The sequence below is a fragment of the Heliconius melpomene genome, chromosome 7, assembly GCF_056956725.1.
Source record: "Heliconius melpomene rosina isolate 202511_hmr_F chromosome 7, ASM5695672v1, whole genome shotgun sequence".
Classification (NCBI taxonomy): Eukaryota; Metazoa; Arthropoda; class Insecta; order Lepidoptera; family Nymphalidae; genus Heliconius; species Heliconius melpomene.
Genome location: NC_140395.1, coordinates 14008963 through 14025129, shown reverse-complemented (window position 1 = coordinate 14025129; position 16167 = coordinate 14008963). Strand labels below are relative to the sequence as shown.

The 16167-nt window shown below is 31.9% G+C and overlaps 2 protein-coding genes across 3 annotated transcripts; one reads left to right on the top strand and one right to left on the bottom strand.

The window, feature by feature from the left end:
- The first annotated feature begins 207 nt into the window (after positions 1 to 207).
- On the top strand, positions 208 to 3271 carry Alr (Evr1_Alr domain-containing protein Alr). The gene is made up of 3 exons (XM_085188447.1): positions 208 to 571; positions 1441 to 1634; positions 2498 to 3271. Exons 1-3 carry the CDS (start codon positions 461 to 463, stop codon positions 2658 to 2660), a joined length of 468 nt encoding a protein of 155 aa, XP_085044573.1. The 5' UTR covers positions 208 to 460; the 3' UTR covers positions 2661 to 3271.
- Positions 3272 to 4018: 747 nt separating this feature from the next.
- Positions 4019 to 15976, bottom strand: E(z) (histone-lysine N-methyltransferase E(z)). 2 transcript variants are annotated; one of them, XM_085188433.1, is made up of 15 exons: positions 15769 to 15976; positions 15501 to 15684; positions 15051 to 15266; positions 13722 to 13858; positions 13398 to 13564; positions 13076 to 13239; positions 11842 to 11856; positions 11266 to 11366; positions 10517 to 10667; positions 10071 to 10261; positions 9077 to 9359; positions 8491 to 8716; positions 6368 to 6558; positions 5822 to 5987; positions 4019 to 5026 (listed from the first exon to the last, which is right to left on the bottom strand). In XM_085188433.1, exons 1-15 carry the CDS (start codon positions 15841 to 15843, stop codon positions 4966 to 4968), a joined length of 2328 nt encoding a protein of 775 aa, XP_085044559.1. In that variant the 5' UTR covers positions 15844 to 15976; the 3' UTR covers positions 4019 to 4965. The 2 variants fall into 2 exon arrangements, with proteins under 2 accessions (XP_085044559.1, XP_085044560.1); XM_085188434.1 differs by lacking the exon at positions 11842 to 11856.
- Between the last annotated feature and the right edge of the window lie 191 nt (positions 15977 to 16167).

The following is a 16167-nucleotide window of genomic DNA, read 5'->3' as shown; positions in this document are numbered from 1 at the left end:
TTATCATTTAAAAAAATATATTTCTTAACTTAACATAGCTTTTTGAAATTTTTATCTTTTATTTACCAGTCGATATCATAGTGTAGGTCTGTGTTAATTTTTATAAACTAATTGCAATTTATTACTTCTCTAGTATTTATATAAGGCAATTTTTTATTATTTCTGCGTCAACAGTGTGGTAACATTCAATTGATATGAATTTATCATTTCAATGTCACATGTATTTGACAGCTTATTTAGAAAATTGGAGCTATCGTGAATTTAGAATATTATAAATTATTTTAATATTTACAAAATAATACAGTGACTCTTATTATTACATTTTCAAAGCCGAATATAGTGATAAAATGAAAAATCCTGCAATGTTATGAATATCATGTTATACAAAAATATACATCGGTATTGCAAAACTATTATAACTTTTTGCAAACTATTCAAATTTAAAACATAATATAAAATAATGCCGTCACATCACGGTGAAGAAGAGGACAAGCCTTGTAGAGCGTGTTCAGACTTCAAGTCCTGGGCGAAATCACAAAATAAAACCAGCGTTAAGACACTCGCTACACCGGTGAGGTTATCTTTAGTTTCATAACAGTAGTCTTTAATCTAATGTCTAGAATTTTCTGTACGACTTAATTGAAAAAAACTAGTAGTAACTTCAAACTTTAGTTTTACAATATATATATATATATAATTTATAAAATTACATTTTATAAAAATTTTTTTTTGCATTTTCCAATATTACATTTAATACAATCATTGTAAAATGTAACACAGAAACACACTTATTGCAAGAAACTATAAGTATTTTTAACTTCATGTTTAATTTTTACTGTATAATGAAAAAAAAGAACCTCATCCTTCACTCTCTACAAGAGAAATACAAGAGCTCATAAATGGTGAAAAAAAATATCATCACTACATGTCACATGGCACATTGGTGTAGTCTTGACATCTTTATTCAAATAAAAGTACATATTATCTGTGATTTGACTTAACAAGAGTCAACTATATTAACAATATCCTATAACACCCATTAATCTTTTTTTAATAAATCCTTTATGGGTCTGAGTATATGTGTTTATAATAAAATTCCGCAGTGTATTCTCAGTTTGCCCCTACAAAAATTTTAAAATATCTGTAAAAAAAATTCTAACAAGTAAAGCGTATTACACTGTTCAAGAATATTTAGAGGATAAGCATGTATGGAATTAATGTCTATTGAATGTAATGCAGGATGGCTGCCAGCTAATGTAATAGATTGTACCATTGATTTTGAAAAGAGCAACTGTTGAGTTTCTTGCCGGCTCTACTCAGCATAACTGCCTTCCGAACCGGTGGTAGCTTTTTGTTCATATGTTCATTCTACGATTCAAAAGTGCTTATAATAATTACCAATTTGAATAAAGAATATTTTGAATTTGAATTGAATTTCAGGCACCATCACAAAAAAAAGATTGTCCTTTAGATAAAGATGAGCTTGGCAGTTCTACATGGGGCTTTCTACACTCCATGGCGTCTTACTTCCCTGAGAAGCCCACCAAGTCCCAGTCAGATAATATGACACAGTTCTTTAATATTTTCGCCCAGTTCTACCCTTGTGAACCTTGTGCTTTGGATTTTCAAGAAGAGTAAGTTGATATTTAACTAAAGCCTTTATGACACAAAAAAACCGAATAAATTTCTGTGTAAAAGTTCTTTATTTTTAAGTAGTGCATTGAATATTGAATTGAAAATATTTAATTGAGAACCTCCTCCTTGTTTTGAAAGTTGGTTAAAAATATAGATTTATCATAAACAAATACAGATTTATTATAAGTATAAGTATAGATATGAATTGCTTTATATTTGCAGGCAAACTCATGCTTTTCAAATGCCTATAACTTTTTTTTTTAATGAACCAATTTTGATGAAACAAACTTTAGGTGTTGAGTTAAAACAAACAATTGGTGAAAGTTGAAGTAAATTGGTTTAGTATTTTCAGAGATTAGCATGACCATACATACAAACAGACAGACAGACAAGAAAGATATTTCTATTATTCTTTTTAAGTGTCCATTCATTGTCCATTTCAGTCAAAAATACTAAATGTACAGACAAAATATTTTTCCTGTTTTGTTTTAAATATAGAATAGATTTCTACATTTTTATTTAAAAAATATAATGGAATATGCTAGTTAGTAGCTTTTTAGGTATAATGAAGTATAATAATGATATTTTAGCTTGATAAGCCCACTGTGTTGCAATTACAAAATATATTTTGTCTCAAAGTGCTTTTCTTCAACATGTAATTAACAAAATATAAAACACCTAAAACATGGCATATATTAGGACTTTGACCATAGAAACTGAAAAGTTTAGACAACATTAAAACAAGGTTTTCACTTAAATTCCATCCCAGAAATCATTTGATTATAGCTAATCAGCCAATTGTAGATATAAAAATATATATATGTATTTCAAATATTATAATCATCTATTATTTTAATTCCAGCATAAAAAAGAATCCACCTAAAACTAAATCTAGAGATGATCTAGCAAAGTGGCTCTGTGAGAGACACAATACAGTAAATGTAAAGCTCGGCAAACCTACATTTGATTGTACTAAAGTGCATGAAAGATGGAGAGACGGCTGGCTTGATGGCTCTTGTGATTAAACGTAACTATAATTAATAATATATGTACTGAATATGTGACCTTTTTAGTAATTATGTACCAAACACACCTATTACACCATTTTTCTTATCACATGTTCTATAATCTATAGGAATGCTTTATTTATAGGTTGAATAAATCTATAGGTTTCACTTATTTTTAAACTGAAGTTGTGAATTTATAAATTTTGAACATGCATGTCTACTTACCAAATTATTTAGACCTCATACAGTATCATAGTTGTGTATTGAAGTCACAAATGGATGATATATCATGGTAGAACACTACAGCAACAAAAATTGTTGTAAACGCCATTGAATGATTATTTTTAAATAAATAAATGTTCAAACTACATTGACAACATTCACTTTTATATGTATATAGTTGTTGCTGTTTTTATGTAATTGATTTATCTTTTATGGCTGAAATGAGCAAAGTATTTGGGTTATTATATATATAGCATTATGTTGAGGCTTCAAAAGGGCTGTTAGTTATTTAATAATGTAGTAATGTGATAACTACGTGAAGTTTACAGTTTTACAATACTTGTACAAAATGTTATTACTAAATATTGTTATATACTGTAGTGGAAATAAATAAGTTGTTTGAATAATTTTGTTGTTTATTCATCCTTACCGCTAGTAGGCTAGTCGTAGCGTAGGGGTACCGTAGCGCGACTTTAGTCGCGTTTACACGCGGCAGGTTGTGGGTTCGAGGAAATGAAACATTTCCTTTACATGTAAATGTCAATATTTAACTATTTGCCCGGTCAACATTAACCTTGGCTATAAAGGCTTAGCAATGGTAGTAGCGTATTATAGTATTGTGTTAACACATTTAATAATGCTAATTACTAATACTTGTTTTTCCAAATTCACTATGGGGCAATTTCATTGATATATCGATGTTTTTATTTTCTTCTTTATTTTTTATTTAATAATGTTGCGAGTCGTCGCAGTAGGATAACATGGATAATGAATTAGTCGAGGCATTGCATTGATTGCTGCCACATTTGATTTGAGTCATTGCATGTCTCCAATATTACTACTAAATACCTTGCTATATAAATATATTGCTATAGCCCCACATAATAAAGAAACAAAAAAAGACCAGATGCCATTGTGCTTGTGTTGGATTATAAAAATGTACACATGAATACACCCACAAAGGTTTGATCACTGCACAGGGGATAGCTGGCGTATCTCGAAATTACAAAAAAACGAGGTCTTCTCTTCATCTCTAAAGAAAACTTAGCAAGACTACTTTTTAAAATTTTAAAGTATTATTCCACACTTAAACAAACATTTACTGAAAGTGAATGAAAAATGCTGTATTAGAAAATGGTAATAAAAACAAGAGGTACTTACAAATACCAGATTTATTATAAAAAAAAAATACGTCAATAATCCTTAACAACTCATGCTAACCTAATATTTAATACAAATTCTCATTCAAAGTTCTTGAAATTATACAAAAAAGATGTATGAAAAAATAATATTAAAATAATTAATGTTTTAACTTAAACCAGACTGTGTCAAAAGGATACATAATACCTACTTTCTGGCACACTTCACAGCCCAAATAGGTGGACTGTTTGTGACATATGATGTGTTGTTTAATTCTAGTAGCATGTCGCTATTAGGCAAAATTTTTGAAAATTATTTTCCCAAATGGAAAAGTATCTTTTCTTCCTACAGTATATTGGGTATCAAATAAATAGCTTGTTTTTAACTACACTACAGACATTTCGTATGCTATTTTTATAATTATACTAAATTCACTCCCCAAATGAAAATTATATCTGCAAATTCAAATTTTTGAGAAATTACTATAAAATCGTAATAAAAGAAGCTTAGGTTTAGTTTTATAACATAATTAAAAGTTATTAAGTGCTAAATACATTTTTATGCTAATGGTGCAATATTTATAATTTATGTCATGCATGCTATATAATTAAATATTTTAAGCATTTCCAATGCAATGTCATACAAATACATATTTGATGTGGGAAACGAACAAGCAACCTTTATTCTACAACATGATATACTTAAGATATTTTAAAATATAGATAACATTACTTCATAATACAGCTACACAGATATAAAAGCTACAATAAATACAACTGTCACAGATTATACAATATTTCATATTGAACTTTAGTGTTCTTTTATATTTCCTTCATTTTGCCACAGAAAACATTTTTTTCACAGATGTTATGCAATTTCCACAGATAACATATATAAAGTGTTGTGTATTTCAATCACTGTCCGAACAAGAAGGCAGTTTTTGTTATTGTTTGTTCTGGTCTCATAAAAATTCCATTTCACGTTCTATACCGACAAACTTCAGTTGTTCTGTTGGTCCGTATCTGTAAATATTAAACAAATATATCATACAGGCTGTTTTTGTCAGCACCACTTTAAATGAAACCACAGTTTTAACTACTCTATAAAAGCCTAAAACAATTTTTAAAAAAATCCCAAAAATGAAAAAGTTTTTTTTCAAACAAAATAAATAATAAAATTATCGTTGTAAAATAAAACGCCATTAGTTAAGGACGACGCAAGCACACCAACCTATCCGCAGGGACACCGCCGCACACGCCTCATTCCGAAATAGAGTCGTAGGTATTGGCGTTCAAAGTTGTTTAACCTTTAATAGTATTTTTGTAGACATGTGTTTACGTTATTGGTCTATGCGTTACTGCACGAAATGCAGGTATATTTCGTGTAACACAGTGTGTGGGGATAAACATCATAAAACGAAAAAAAATCTTACGTCTAAACTGTTGAGGTATCTTGATTAATTTCTTTAGGTTTGAAATATTTTAGCCTATATGCTGTTCCCGTAAAAGGAGCGCTGACGCTTCCACCCTGCAAAGACCAGCTGGTCTTTGATTATAAATACGACGGTTGTGGGTCCGAGTCCCTCAATATCCCGCATGCAGCCAGGGTACGCAGAGGGAACCTGGTGCTAAAACACTTCTTTACCTTTGGCGTAATGCGGAAATCAGCGCCGCTTTTTGTTTTGTAACACACGGCATCAGCATCAGCGCCGCTTTTTGTTTACACGAGTTTGAAGAAAATCACACGCTGCACCAAGACAGTCTCAATATTATCTAATAAATATATAATAATATCCAAAATCTAGAATATAAGGTTACCTGTAATCAAAGAACAATTCCTCTCCAGGCTGTATGGCGCGCTTCGCAAATATCCCGATGCGGTGGTCGCCGTTGACCATCATCACCTTGGCGTAGCAGTTGGGGTTTATCGAGTGGTTTGCGAAACGGATCTTATTACCTTTTCTTGTTGCGTCCACTACGAAATCTGTAACAAATCATTTTTTTAAATTGTTATGAAAGTCTTTAAAAATAATAATGAAATCTATATTGAATTATTCATTCTACACAACCCACTGGTACAGGTGCTTAATGTTTCATGTGTCATACATAACATTTAGTTACTTCCATTGAATTAGGTAAAAGTTAGTACATAATGGGACGTAATAACACGACGATTGTGGGGTTCGATTCCCACACGGGAAAATATAATACGCCATTCAAGAATTTGGTGCAAAGTGGGGAACAGGAGTGTCCTAATAGGACGTCTTCCTAACGGACCATCTTAACATTAGGTTCCCTTTGCCTACCCTGCTATGTGCGGGATACAATGTGAAGCTAGTGCACAATAAAAATATAAATACTAACCATTATTAAGATTAAACAAGAAGGAGCACATATATTTATCGTAGACCTTCCCTCGTCGGTCGGCTTCGTCTTGAGATATGATTTCTCCACAATATTCCGATATGAATTCATTCTTGTGTGCGGCTTCTTTTAGGAAAATTCCCCAACCGGCTACGTCTGATGGCGCTAATAGCAAATGCTTATGAAGACCCCTGAAAAAAATATATAGATTAATATCAATATTTGTTATAGAATAACAAATAAAAGTAATTAAAGTATAGGATTTTTTCAGCGTCACGCTGTATCTCTCACACAGCTGGGTAGGCAGAGGAAACCTGGTGATAAGATGCTCCGTTTCTCATTTTCCCCCCGAGTTCTGGAGGCATTGCGTGATTGGCTGCCGAAACTGAACATCGCACTTTGCCTCGACGCCAGAGCGAAGGGAATGAAAATATTAAATGTTTCCTCATAACCTATCGCGTTTACTGTCACGCTTTATGCTCCAGCGCCAAGCCTGGCCTCAAAAGAGTTTTTTCTTCTTGATATTTTTTTTCCCAAGAGAATGTGCAAGAATTCAAAAAACCTAACCTCCACCGATAAAAACCCCTTTTATATTTCTTTTGCTTTCTCAACTGCCAGATGAACATAACAAATTTCATATCATAAATGCTTATAAGCTCCTTTAGAAATACTATTATATGTTAATAATATTACTGTAGTAATAATAGACAAGAAATTCAACAATTCAAAAATATATTCTACTAGCGGACGTGCGCAGCTTCGCTTGTGTATTTAAGGGTGAATTCTAATAACCCATGAAACACGTGTTCAATGAAATATTTTTAAGTCTAAATTTCAAATTTTATAAAAATCGGTGGCGATTTAAAGATTTTTCCATACAAACTTTCAACCCTTTATTTTTGCAGGGTGCAAATAGGGTGCAAATAGGGGGTGAATTCTAGAAAACCATGAAACACATGTTCAATTAAATATTTTTAAGAGTTTAAATATAAAATTTTATAAAAATCGTTGGCGATTTAAGAATTTTTCCGTACAAACTTTCAACCCCTTATTTGCACCTCTAGGGGAAGAATTCTAGAAAACGATGAAACACGTGTTCAATTAAATACTTTTAAAAATCTAAATTTCAAATTTTATAAAAATCGGTGCCGATTTAATTTTTTTTCCATACAACCTTTGAACCCCTATTTCACCCCTTTAGAGCTAAAATTTTTCAAAATCCCTTCTTAGTGGATGTCCAGAATACGAAAGTAAATATCTGTCCAAATTTCACGTTTCTACGCACAGCGGTTACGGCTGTGCGTGCGTCTTACCTCAGTCAGTGAGGACAAGTCCTTTTATATATATAGATAATATTTACAAATGCAAATATTAAAGATAATGTTTTAATAATTGATATAAAGGGAATGAGTTCAACAATTACAACAAATTATGTATGACCAAAACATAAGACAACCCATTTGTCTGTCCATTATCAAATACAAGGGGAGCAATATGGGCTAAAGCCTATGAAAATTCTTACAGTACCCGGTTTAAACAAATTTATACATGAGACAGGCTATATGTCATAGGATTTTTTTTTCTAATAACTAACTAGCTGACCTATACAGGGTGGAATTGTCAGCACCACTTTAAATGAAACCACAGTTTTAACTTCAAAATTCTGAAAAAAAATAATTCCCAAAAATGAAAAGTTATTTTTTTGAAACAAAATAAATAATAAAATTATAGTTTTAAAATAAAACGCCATTTGTTAAGTATAACATAAACACGCACACACTTACCTGTCAAAGCGGCAACGTCGCATACGTATGTGTGCGGCACACGAAATACAGGTATGGAAAAAAATCGTAAAATGAAAAAAAAATCCTACGTCTAAACTGTTGAGGTGGTACCTTGATAAATTTCTTTGGGTTTGAAATATTTTACCTTATATGCAGTTATATTAAAAGGAGCGCTCCCTCTTCCACCCTGTATACTCTAATAGTCCAATAGAACACAGGTGATCTGAACGAGTATGCATGGGACTGTCCATGGGTCTGGTTATTAATATAAGCCTGGCCACGACAAAGGGTCAGGGATAAGGAATTAACTTCACATATGGCACAAAGTCTGTAATTTACCTTTGCACACTAATATTCCTACAGAACACAGGGGGTCTGGAGGAACCTGCATGAGACTGGGTCTGGCTGTGCACATGGGCCTGGCCGTGTCCAAGGGTTGGAGAAAGGGCGTCAGCTCCACACGCAGTACACAGGTCTGGATCACACTCTCGCACCCCAAGATAGCAGGGACATTGCTTTGTATTGCACTGGGCCTTGCAACGGCAGCCAGGGAACCGATTTTGACCTAGAAAGGTTTAATTTATATTAAATTATTATTTTCTTTTGAGTTGAAGAGTGAGAACAGTCAAAATAAGAAAAAAAAAACAGATAAGTTGAGGTTTGGAATATTACACTATTTTATAATTTAATGTCATATAATCTTTTTTGTTTTATGTATTTTACCAATAACAAAATGGAACAAGATTTCAATGTCACGAAGCGCTATTGACAGCACATTACAATATTCAATTTTTAAAATATGGAGAAACAAAAAGAAGTTTCACGGTTTTGCCCACACTAAGCCAGCAAGGGGAACCTAATGTTAGGATACTTCATACTCCACTTTACAACTAATTAAGAAATAATTTATCAAAATAGAACTCACAATCACTGCTACACTGACAGAACTTTTCGCAGAAGTTCTGGGACTGCAGACACGGACACATGGAGTCGCACGGCTGGTTGGGGTGGTCACACGGAGTGTAGTTGTACACGTGGTGGGACGCAGAGTCCTTCTTCAGCTGTATCTTCCTACAATGGACGGACCAGAGACGATGCTTCTTCTTTTTCTTCCTCGGAGGTGTTCTTTCTGGTTGTGATGTTCGGAGGGCTTTGCCCGTGCCCGTGCAGTGCTTGTAGACTTGTGCACAGGTCTTGGATACCATCACCTATATCATCATAGTTTTTGTCATTACCACTTTAAAAGAAACCGCAGTTTTAACTACTCTATAAAAGCCTCTATAATACAATTAAAACAATGAAAATGAAAAAGTAATCTTTTCAAACAAAATTATTTTGCAATGATAACTTTATTAAAACGCCATTGTTAAGAACGACGCACGCATACATAAACCTATGAAGTGGACACCGCCGCACACGCCTCATCCCGAAACAAAAAGGAAAGTCCGCCTTTAGTAGTACTTAGTAGTATATGTTTACGTTATTAGTATCTATTCGAAGCACACGTAATAAAGTATGTTAAATCGTGAAATTAAAAAAAAACTGTTGACGTATCTTAATATTATTATTATATTTTTCCCTATATGCTGCTCCCGTAAAAGGCGGGCAGACGCTTCCATCCTATAAATATTTATGTACATATGTATTCTGTATGTATATAATAGCTATATATATATATAGTGGCACAACAATCTTGCTGTCAACGCGACGATCGTGGATTGTGTTCTCGCTTGACGAAATAAATAATTTAATATTTTCATAGCTGGTAAAACGCGTTGTTAAGTTCCGCCACTCAGCACGCAATTACTGTGCGTAAAATAGGCAAGAGGGTGTCTTACCAATTTAACATTAGATTCCTTCTGCCTGCCCTGCTATATGCGGGTTACAGCATGAAGACAAAAAAATAATATTATATATACCTGTGCTATAGCACAGTATTGGCCTGGGAATACTTTATGTAAGGCTCTGAATAGAGATGAGTCGGAGCCAGTCCACTCAGATTCATCAATGCCGTCTGTGCCTGCCAGGCCCAGGGTGTTGTAAGAGGGCTCGGTTAGTGCAGGTTTGGTGCCATTGCTCCAGTTGCTGTTGCTTGAGTTGCTGTTGCTGCCTGTCATTATTTTTTTTTGGATTTTTCAATTGCAATAAAAAGTTGTAAGTTAATTAATAGTAATTAAAATTAAATATTAGTATAATAACATTGTGGCATCTAAATAGCCACATACTTAATTAATATGAAAGTTGTGACTTTTTATTTTTATTGTGTCACTGTAAAGTATTTTAAAGGCCAGAAAATATTAAGCTGATCTAAAACTATGTAATAATGACTGCTACTATTAAAGAAATGACAGAAAGTAAGTGAAACCTTTCTGGTATCTATTGCTGTCATTGCTATCCTCAGACGAGGCGTCGTTCGGTGAGTCTATTGCTTTGGAGTGTTCTCCCTCATTCGCCTCAGCCGCATCACCAGCTTCGCCATCCGCTTTTTCACGTGCTAGTTTTTCTTTCATACCCTCCTGGAATATTAAATTATTATCATTGATTTTAACCCTTAATCCAGTACTGGAAAACATTTTCCCAGCATTCCAATATTCGGTTATAATCCAAAATCCAGTAATGGGGCCGTCATAGCGCAGGGGCACAAGGGTGTGACTGCATCACGACGGATGGGGGTTCGATCCCCACTCGAGGAAGTGAAATATTTATTTACGTTTATATTTTCATTTCTTCGCTCTAGTGTCGAGAGGCAAAGCGCGGCGTTGAGTTCTGCCACTCAAAACAAAATGCCTCCGTAATTCGGCAGAAAGTGGGGAACGGGAGTGTCTTAACACTAGGTTCCCTCTGCCTACCCTGCTGTATGCGGGATACAGCGTGAAGCTGATTTTTTTTCTTATTATACTAAATATAATAATTTAATGCCAAAAGAAAATAATTTACCAATATTTTTTTTAATGTGTAAAGACAAATTATTTTAAGAATACAAACTCTCACTCTCACTCTCTTTTAAACAGTTAGATTATAATTTTACTACAATAATAAAGATTAATGAAGGAACGGGAAGTGGGAAACATAGTGTCGAGTATTAAAAAATAATCAATTTTAATGATTTCTCACCAGCAGCATATAACAGTTGGGTCCACAAGGCTCTGGGAAGGACTTCAAATCCGGGCCTTTGTGTTTAGAAAGATTGGGTCGAGGATGACATGCCTGTAAACCTACATTACAAATTTATTTAAAAAATTACAAAAAAAATATGAATAACAATTAAATGAAATTTTAATAGAAATATTTTTTTAGTTTTCACTTTAACTAATATTCCTAAATATCACAATTTAATAACTATAATATAAAATATGATAAAACAAACATACAATAAAAAAAATATACATATAAAAATCTAAATTAGTAACATGAAAAAATATGGATGGATTAAAAAAAAATATGTGTACATTGCAAAATAGGTGTAATTATTGTTTATAAACATACTCATATATAATACTTACATTATATATATATATATATATATATATATATATATATATATATATCAATTCTTTTAAAGAGTTTTTTATATACAGCCAATTCTCCAGAACTTTTTTGTAATTTTTTTATAAAAGACATAGATAATTGCAAAATAGCCAAAACATAATAGGAGAAAAGGTGATTTTTTGTATATATTTATTGCCTTACCTGAGGCCTGACTGCCTGTCGAAGCCAAACAGAACAAAATATAATGGTAAGGCAGTCAAAATTATCACTAGACTAGATAACAAACTAGGTCTATCACTAAAAACTATTACGAAATACACACATATATGTATATAATCTTTTGTATAAAATAATTAAATATTTTAAATTGTATGTATTTATACTTATATAATAAAATGAATGTTTAACTGTCCAAAGTCTTATTTATATAAGAAACACATTTCTCAGATTTGAAGACTATAGAATTTTTATAAGTAATTTTTTCAAAGTGGTATTCCCACACTAGGGTAAGAAAAATATTAAGAATAGAATAAAAATTTGATGTTATCAGGATTTGAACCTCCACCTCCACCTCTTGAAACCTGGTCAATCGCCCTAGGGAACTAAGCCATAGACTCTTATAATAGAGCTATGTTGAAATAGAATGCCATTTATATATAAATGTATATTTCAATATTTCTTAGTGAGAATCAGTGAAAGAATACATATTCCCAGTTACTTTACTGATATAAACTTGGAACAAAATAACTTTATGAATTTCCACAAATCTGACTCACTGACTTTAACAAATTTAAAAAACAGCACATAACTAAATTGTTTCTGCCATAATCTCTTTAAAATAGTAACGCCTCTGAAATTATTAGAATTGAACATTTATACAAAATAAAACTCATTTCACACACATAAGAACCAAGTTTATATGCTTGTATGTATATGTAGTGCAGTCAGCAAGGTCAAAGCCGGCTTTACACGTGTGGGGGTAGATGTGACATCAGTCGCGGCGGTTTATACTGGTTTTTGCAGCCGACCCTAGTACTAATAGCACCTCACTAATGATAACTATCACTAATTAATTACTAAAATCTTAGGTTTAGGTTCAATTTATTAAAAGGGAAAAAATTTTTTTTTTCCCTATCAACACACAATAATGCATAAATATATGTGACCAATGTATACAGTTTCATGGTCACAACGGTGTTCTTGATGATGTAAAGGAACAATTCAGTATTAATTTAGATGAAACGTCAGATAAGAGTTGATATGAAGATGCAATTTGATTTCCTGAAATTATATATTTTTTTTACCTTGAATCTTTATTGATTTTAATAAATTATATTTTTAAATGGAATTGAATATATATGTAATAAGAGTTCTAGTGTATGTATGTGTATAAACGTGCATGTGTTCGTATTTGTATATAAACAAGAACACTCACGGTGCAAGAAGCAGTCATACTTGAAGCATCGTCTACAGAACAGTGTGTGGAAAGAGTGCATTGTTTGATCTCTGGACACGGACTCAGCTAGCGGTCCGTCTATATTGGGAGTGCACTCCGGTGGAAGGGCATTGGGGTCACTGCGGGATGTTAGCTCTATGTACCTGGAATGTTATATTTATAAATATAAATGATTGCAAATTATATGTATTTTGTAGGCGTTTTTAATACCTTGTTAAGATAAGAATAGAATTATACACTTACATAGTATGTATATAGTTTTTGATTTTTGAAAATCTATTAAAAAACTAATGAAACATACTTCTCCCTTAGTTCTTGAGCTGTTCCCTTATCCGGGAACTGAGAACTGATTGCTTGAAATATAATAAATATTGGGAACTGCTTCTCATATACCATTTTCTTCTCTTCTTTCATTTCTTCTTTATCTTTTTCCTTATCCATGTCCTTTGAATCTTTTGTGGCTTCTTTCTGTTAATAAATATAATGTACAAAGTTACTGCTAATTACAGCAGAAATAAATTAATGACAAACTTACATCTAAAAAATGATTTTTATATTTATAAATTACACAAAAAATTACTTATTTTAATTTTAACAAAAGAAAAGATATCAAGTACATAAATACCTCTTTCTCATCTTTAGAATTGCGTAACTCCCGCTCCTTTCTTTCTTCGGCAACTTCTTCTTTAGTTTGATATGTAACTAACGCGTGAACTAAATCTACAAACAGTTGGTCATCTATAAAACCGCCTTCTTTATCACCTACAATAAAAAAAGAATTGTTAAGTTCACGAAACAACATAAACAAATAAATTATAACATTTATTTGTTTTCTGTTCAAGTTCTTTATTTTCTATAGTCCCTAGGTAAATTACAGAAGTGAAAAATTACACATTTCGTTAATTGGGGTTTTGAACTACTAACAAGGTAGTTTTCGATTACATATACATTTTAAAAACGCATAAATAACAGTTTTTATTTTAATTTTAAAATAATTCATTAAAACTACACTTTATAGTAGTTCAAAAGAGTAATAAAAACATTTTAAATTTTTCACTTTGAATACTTTACCTAGGGATCATCATTTTGATTTTGATAGTTTACTTTTAAATTTTATCCTCCACATTATTTAAATAATCAAATAAGCATCTTGTGGTTGCTATATGTACATAATATTTTCAATGCCCACAAAATAAAAAGTGAAAGAAAGAAAATATATATATATATATATATATATATATATATATATATATATATATAAACCATTATATACATATATATCTAATACATATAGTAAAACTATAACTCATTGCTGTATGTACATGGAACATTTATGAGGAAATCTATTATTGAGGGCATTTATTAGTCTAATAGAAGCAAACATTTTTATTTTTAAATTTTGATTGCTTTTCTGTGTGTTTGTTCACACTAATTTTAGAAACAGCATAACCAATTTAAATGCAGTTTTTAAAAAACTTAACATTTCTTAATTTATTTCAATTGGTTGATAATTAAAAAAAACATGTCAATATAAAGATTTGCAAGTGTAACAATATTGCTATAAAATGTTTTATTGGCTGAAATATAGTCTAGATAGTGTTATTAGATTATGGAAGTAATTCAGATAATAAATAATTGTCGTAAATGCAGGCGAAGCCATAAGTAGTACATAATAAAATGTAACTGATTTATCAAAACATTTATCAAAACAATAGTACCCATAATTTTTATATTTTGTGTCTATTTGCCTTTGTTTATTTGTGCACACTAGTAGAAACAACAGAAACAACTTAATCAATTTAAATATCAATATTTAGTATTTATTTTATTTCAAATTGGTTTAAAAATAAAATAGTTATATTAAATTTATGAGAATACAAAAGTATCTAAATAGCTAATTCAAATCTAAAATACTGGTTCAATCCACAAACATACTGATGTCAAGTCAATGTACCATGTACTTTCCCATCGTAGTTCTTTATGAGCTCCTCAATGAATGTACCATCCTGGTCAAGCACCTCATCTCCCATATATGGTATATTGTGGAGTACAGTTTCGTCTTCCACCATAAAGTTCTTTTGTGTGGGCGCCCAAGTGTACATAGTAGGAATCGGATTTACTGAGCTGATGATTCTTATTGGCACTTGCTGTGTTGTGACTACACCAGACACTGATAATAAAAATAAGTGTATAAATATGTGTATTCTAATTAACTGAGGCCATTGTGGCCTATGTTAGTGACAGTAAACAATGGTTGTGCGTTGGATTACTATTCGGAGGACTTCATATATATTATTTTCATATGCTTGCTCTTGCAAAAAGACAAAGCGCGACGTTGAAATCCGCCATTCAACACGCAATGTCCCGAAATAATTAATTTAATAAAATATATATTGAAAATTACCGTCAGTAGAAGTGACTTCAGCGCGTTTCATGAGGCTTTCGTGGCTTGAGGTGGGGGCCGGAGGTGGCCAAAAAGGCCTGCGACCACGTTCAGTGGTCTCATTTTCACGAGACTCGATCGCCTCCGACATTATACGTAAATTCCTAGCCCATGCCACTTTCACATCATCAGCCCGCTTGAATCTCTTCAAAAAATAAAAGTAATTTGATTAGAAAATCATAAGACTAAGATCATTCATAACATAACACCAATGGGATGTTTCCTATACCTTTACTTGTCGCAATCGCATGTACTCCGATTTTACCCGTTTCTTCCATTCTGCTGATACTTTTGATTTGTTCATATGTTAGACAAATAAGGAAGAATTAAATATTTTGTGAGAAAAGAAAATTATAACAAATCACATATAAACTACACTATAAGTACAAATTGATTTTGATACAAATTACAATAGAATACACATTACACAGACTCACAGAACCACAGAACACATTTACTTTCACAGGCTCGCGCGCGTTTACCGGTCATGTCAACTACATACACAGACTCAACACAGACTACAAAACAGATTAAAATTGTTTAAAAGAGTAAAAGAAATTGTAAAAATGTTTATATTTCTAAATTTTATTTATTTCAAAATATACAATAGTCATAAAATAAACATTTA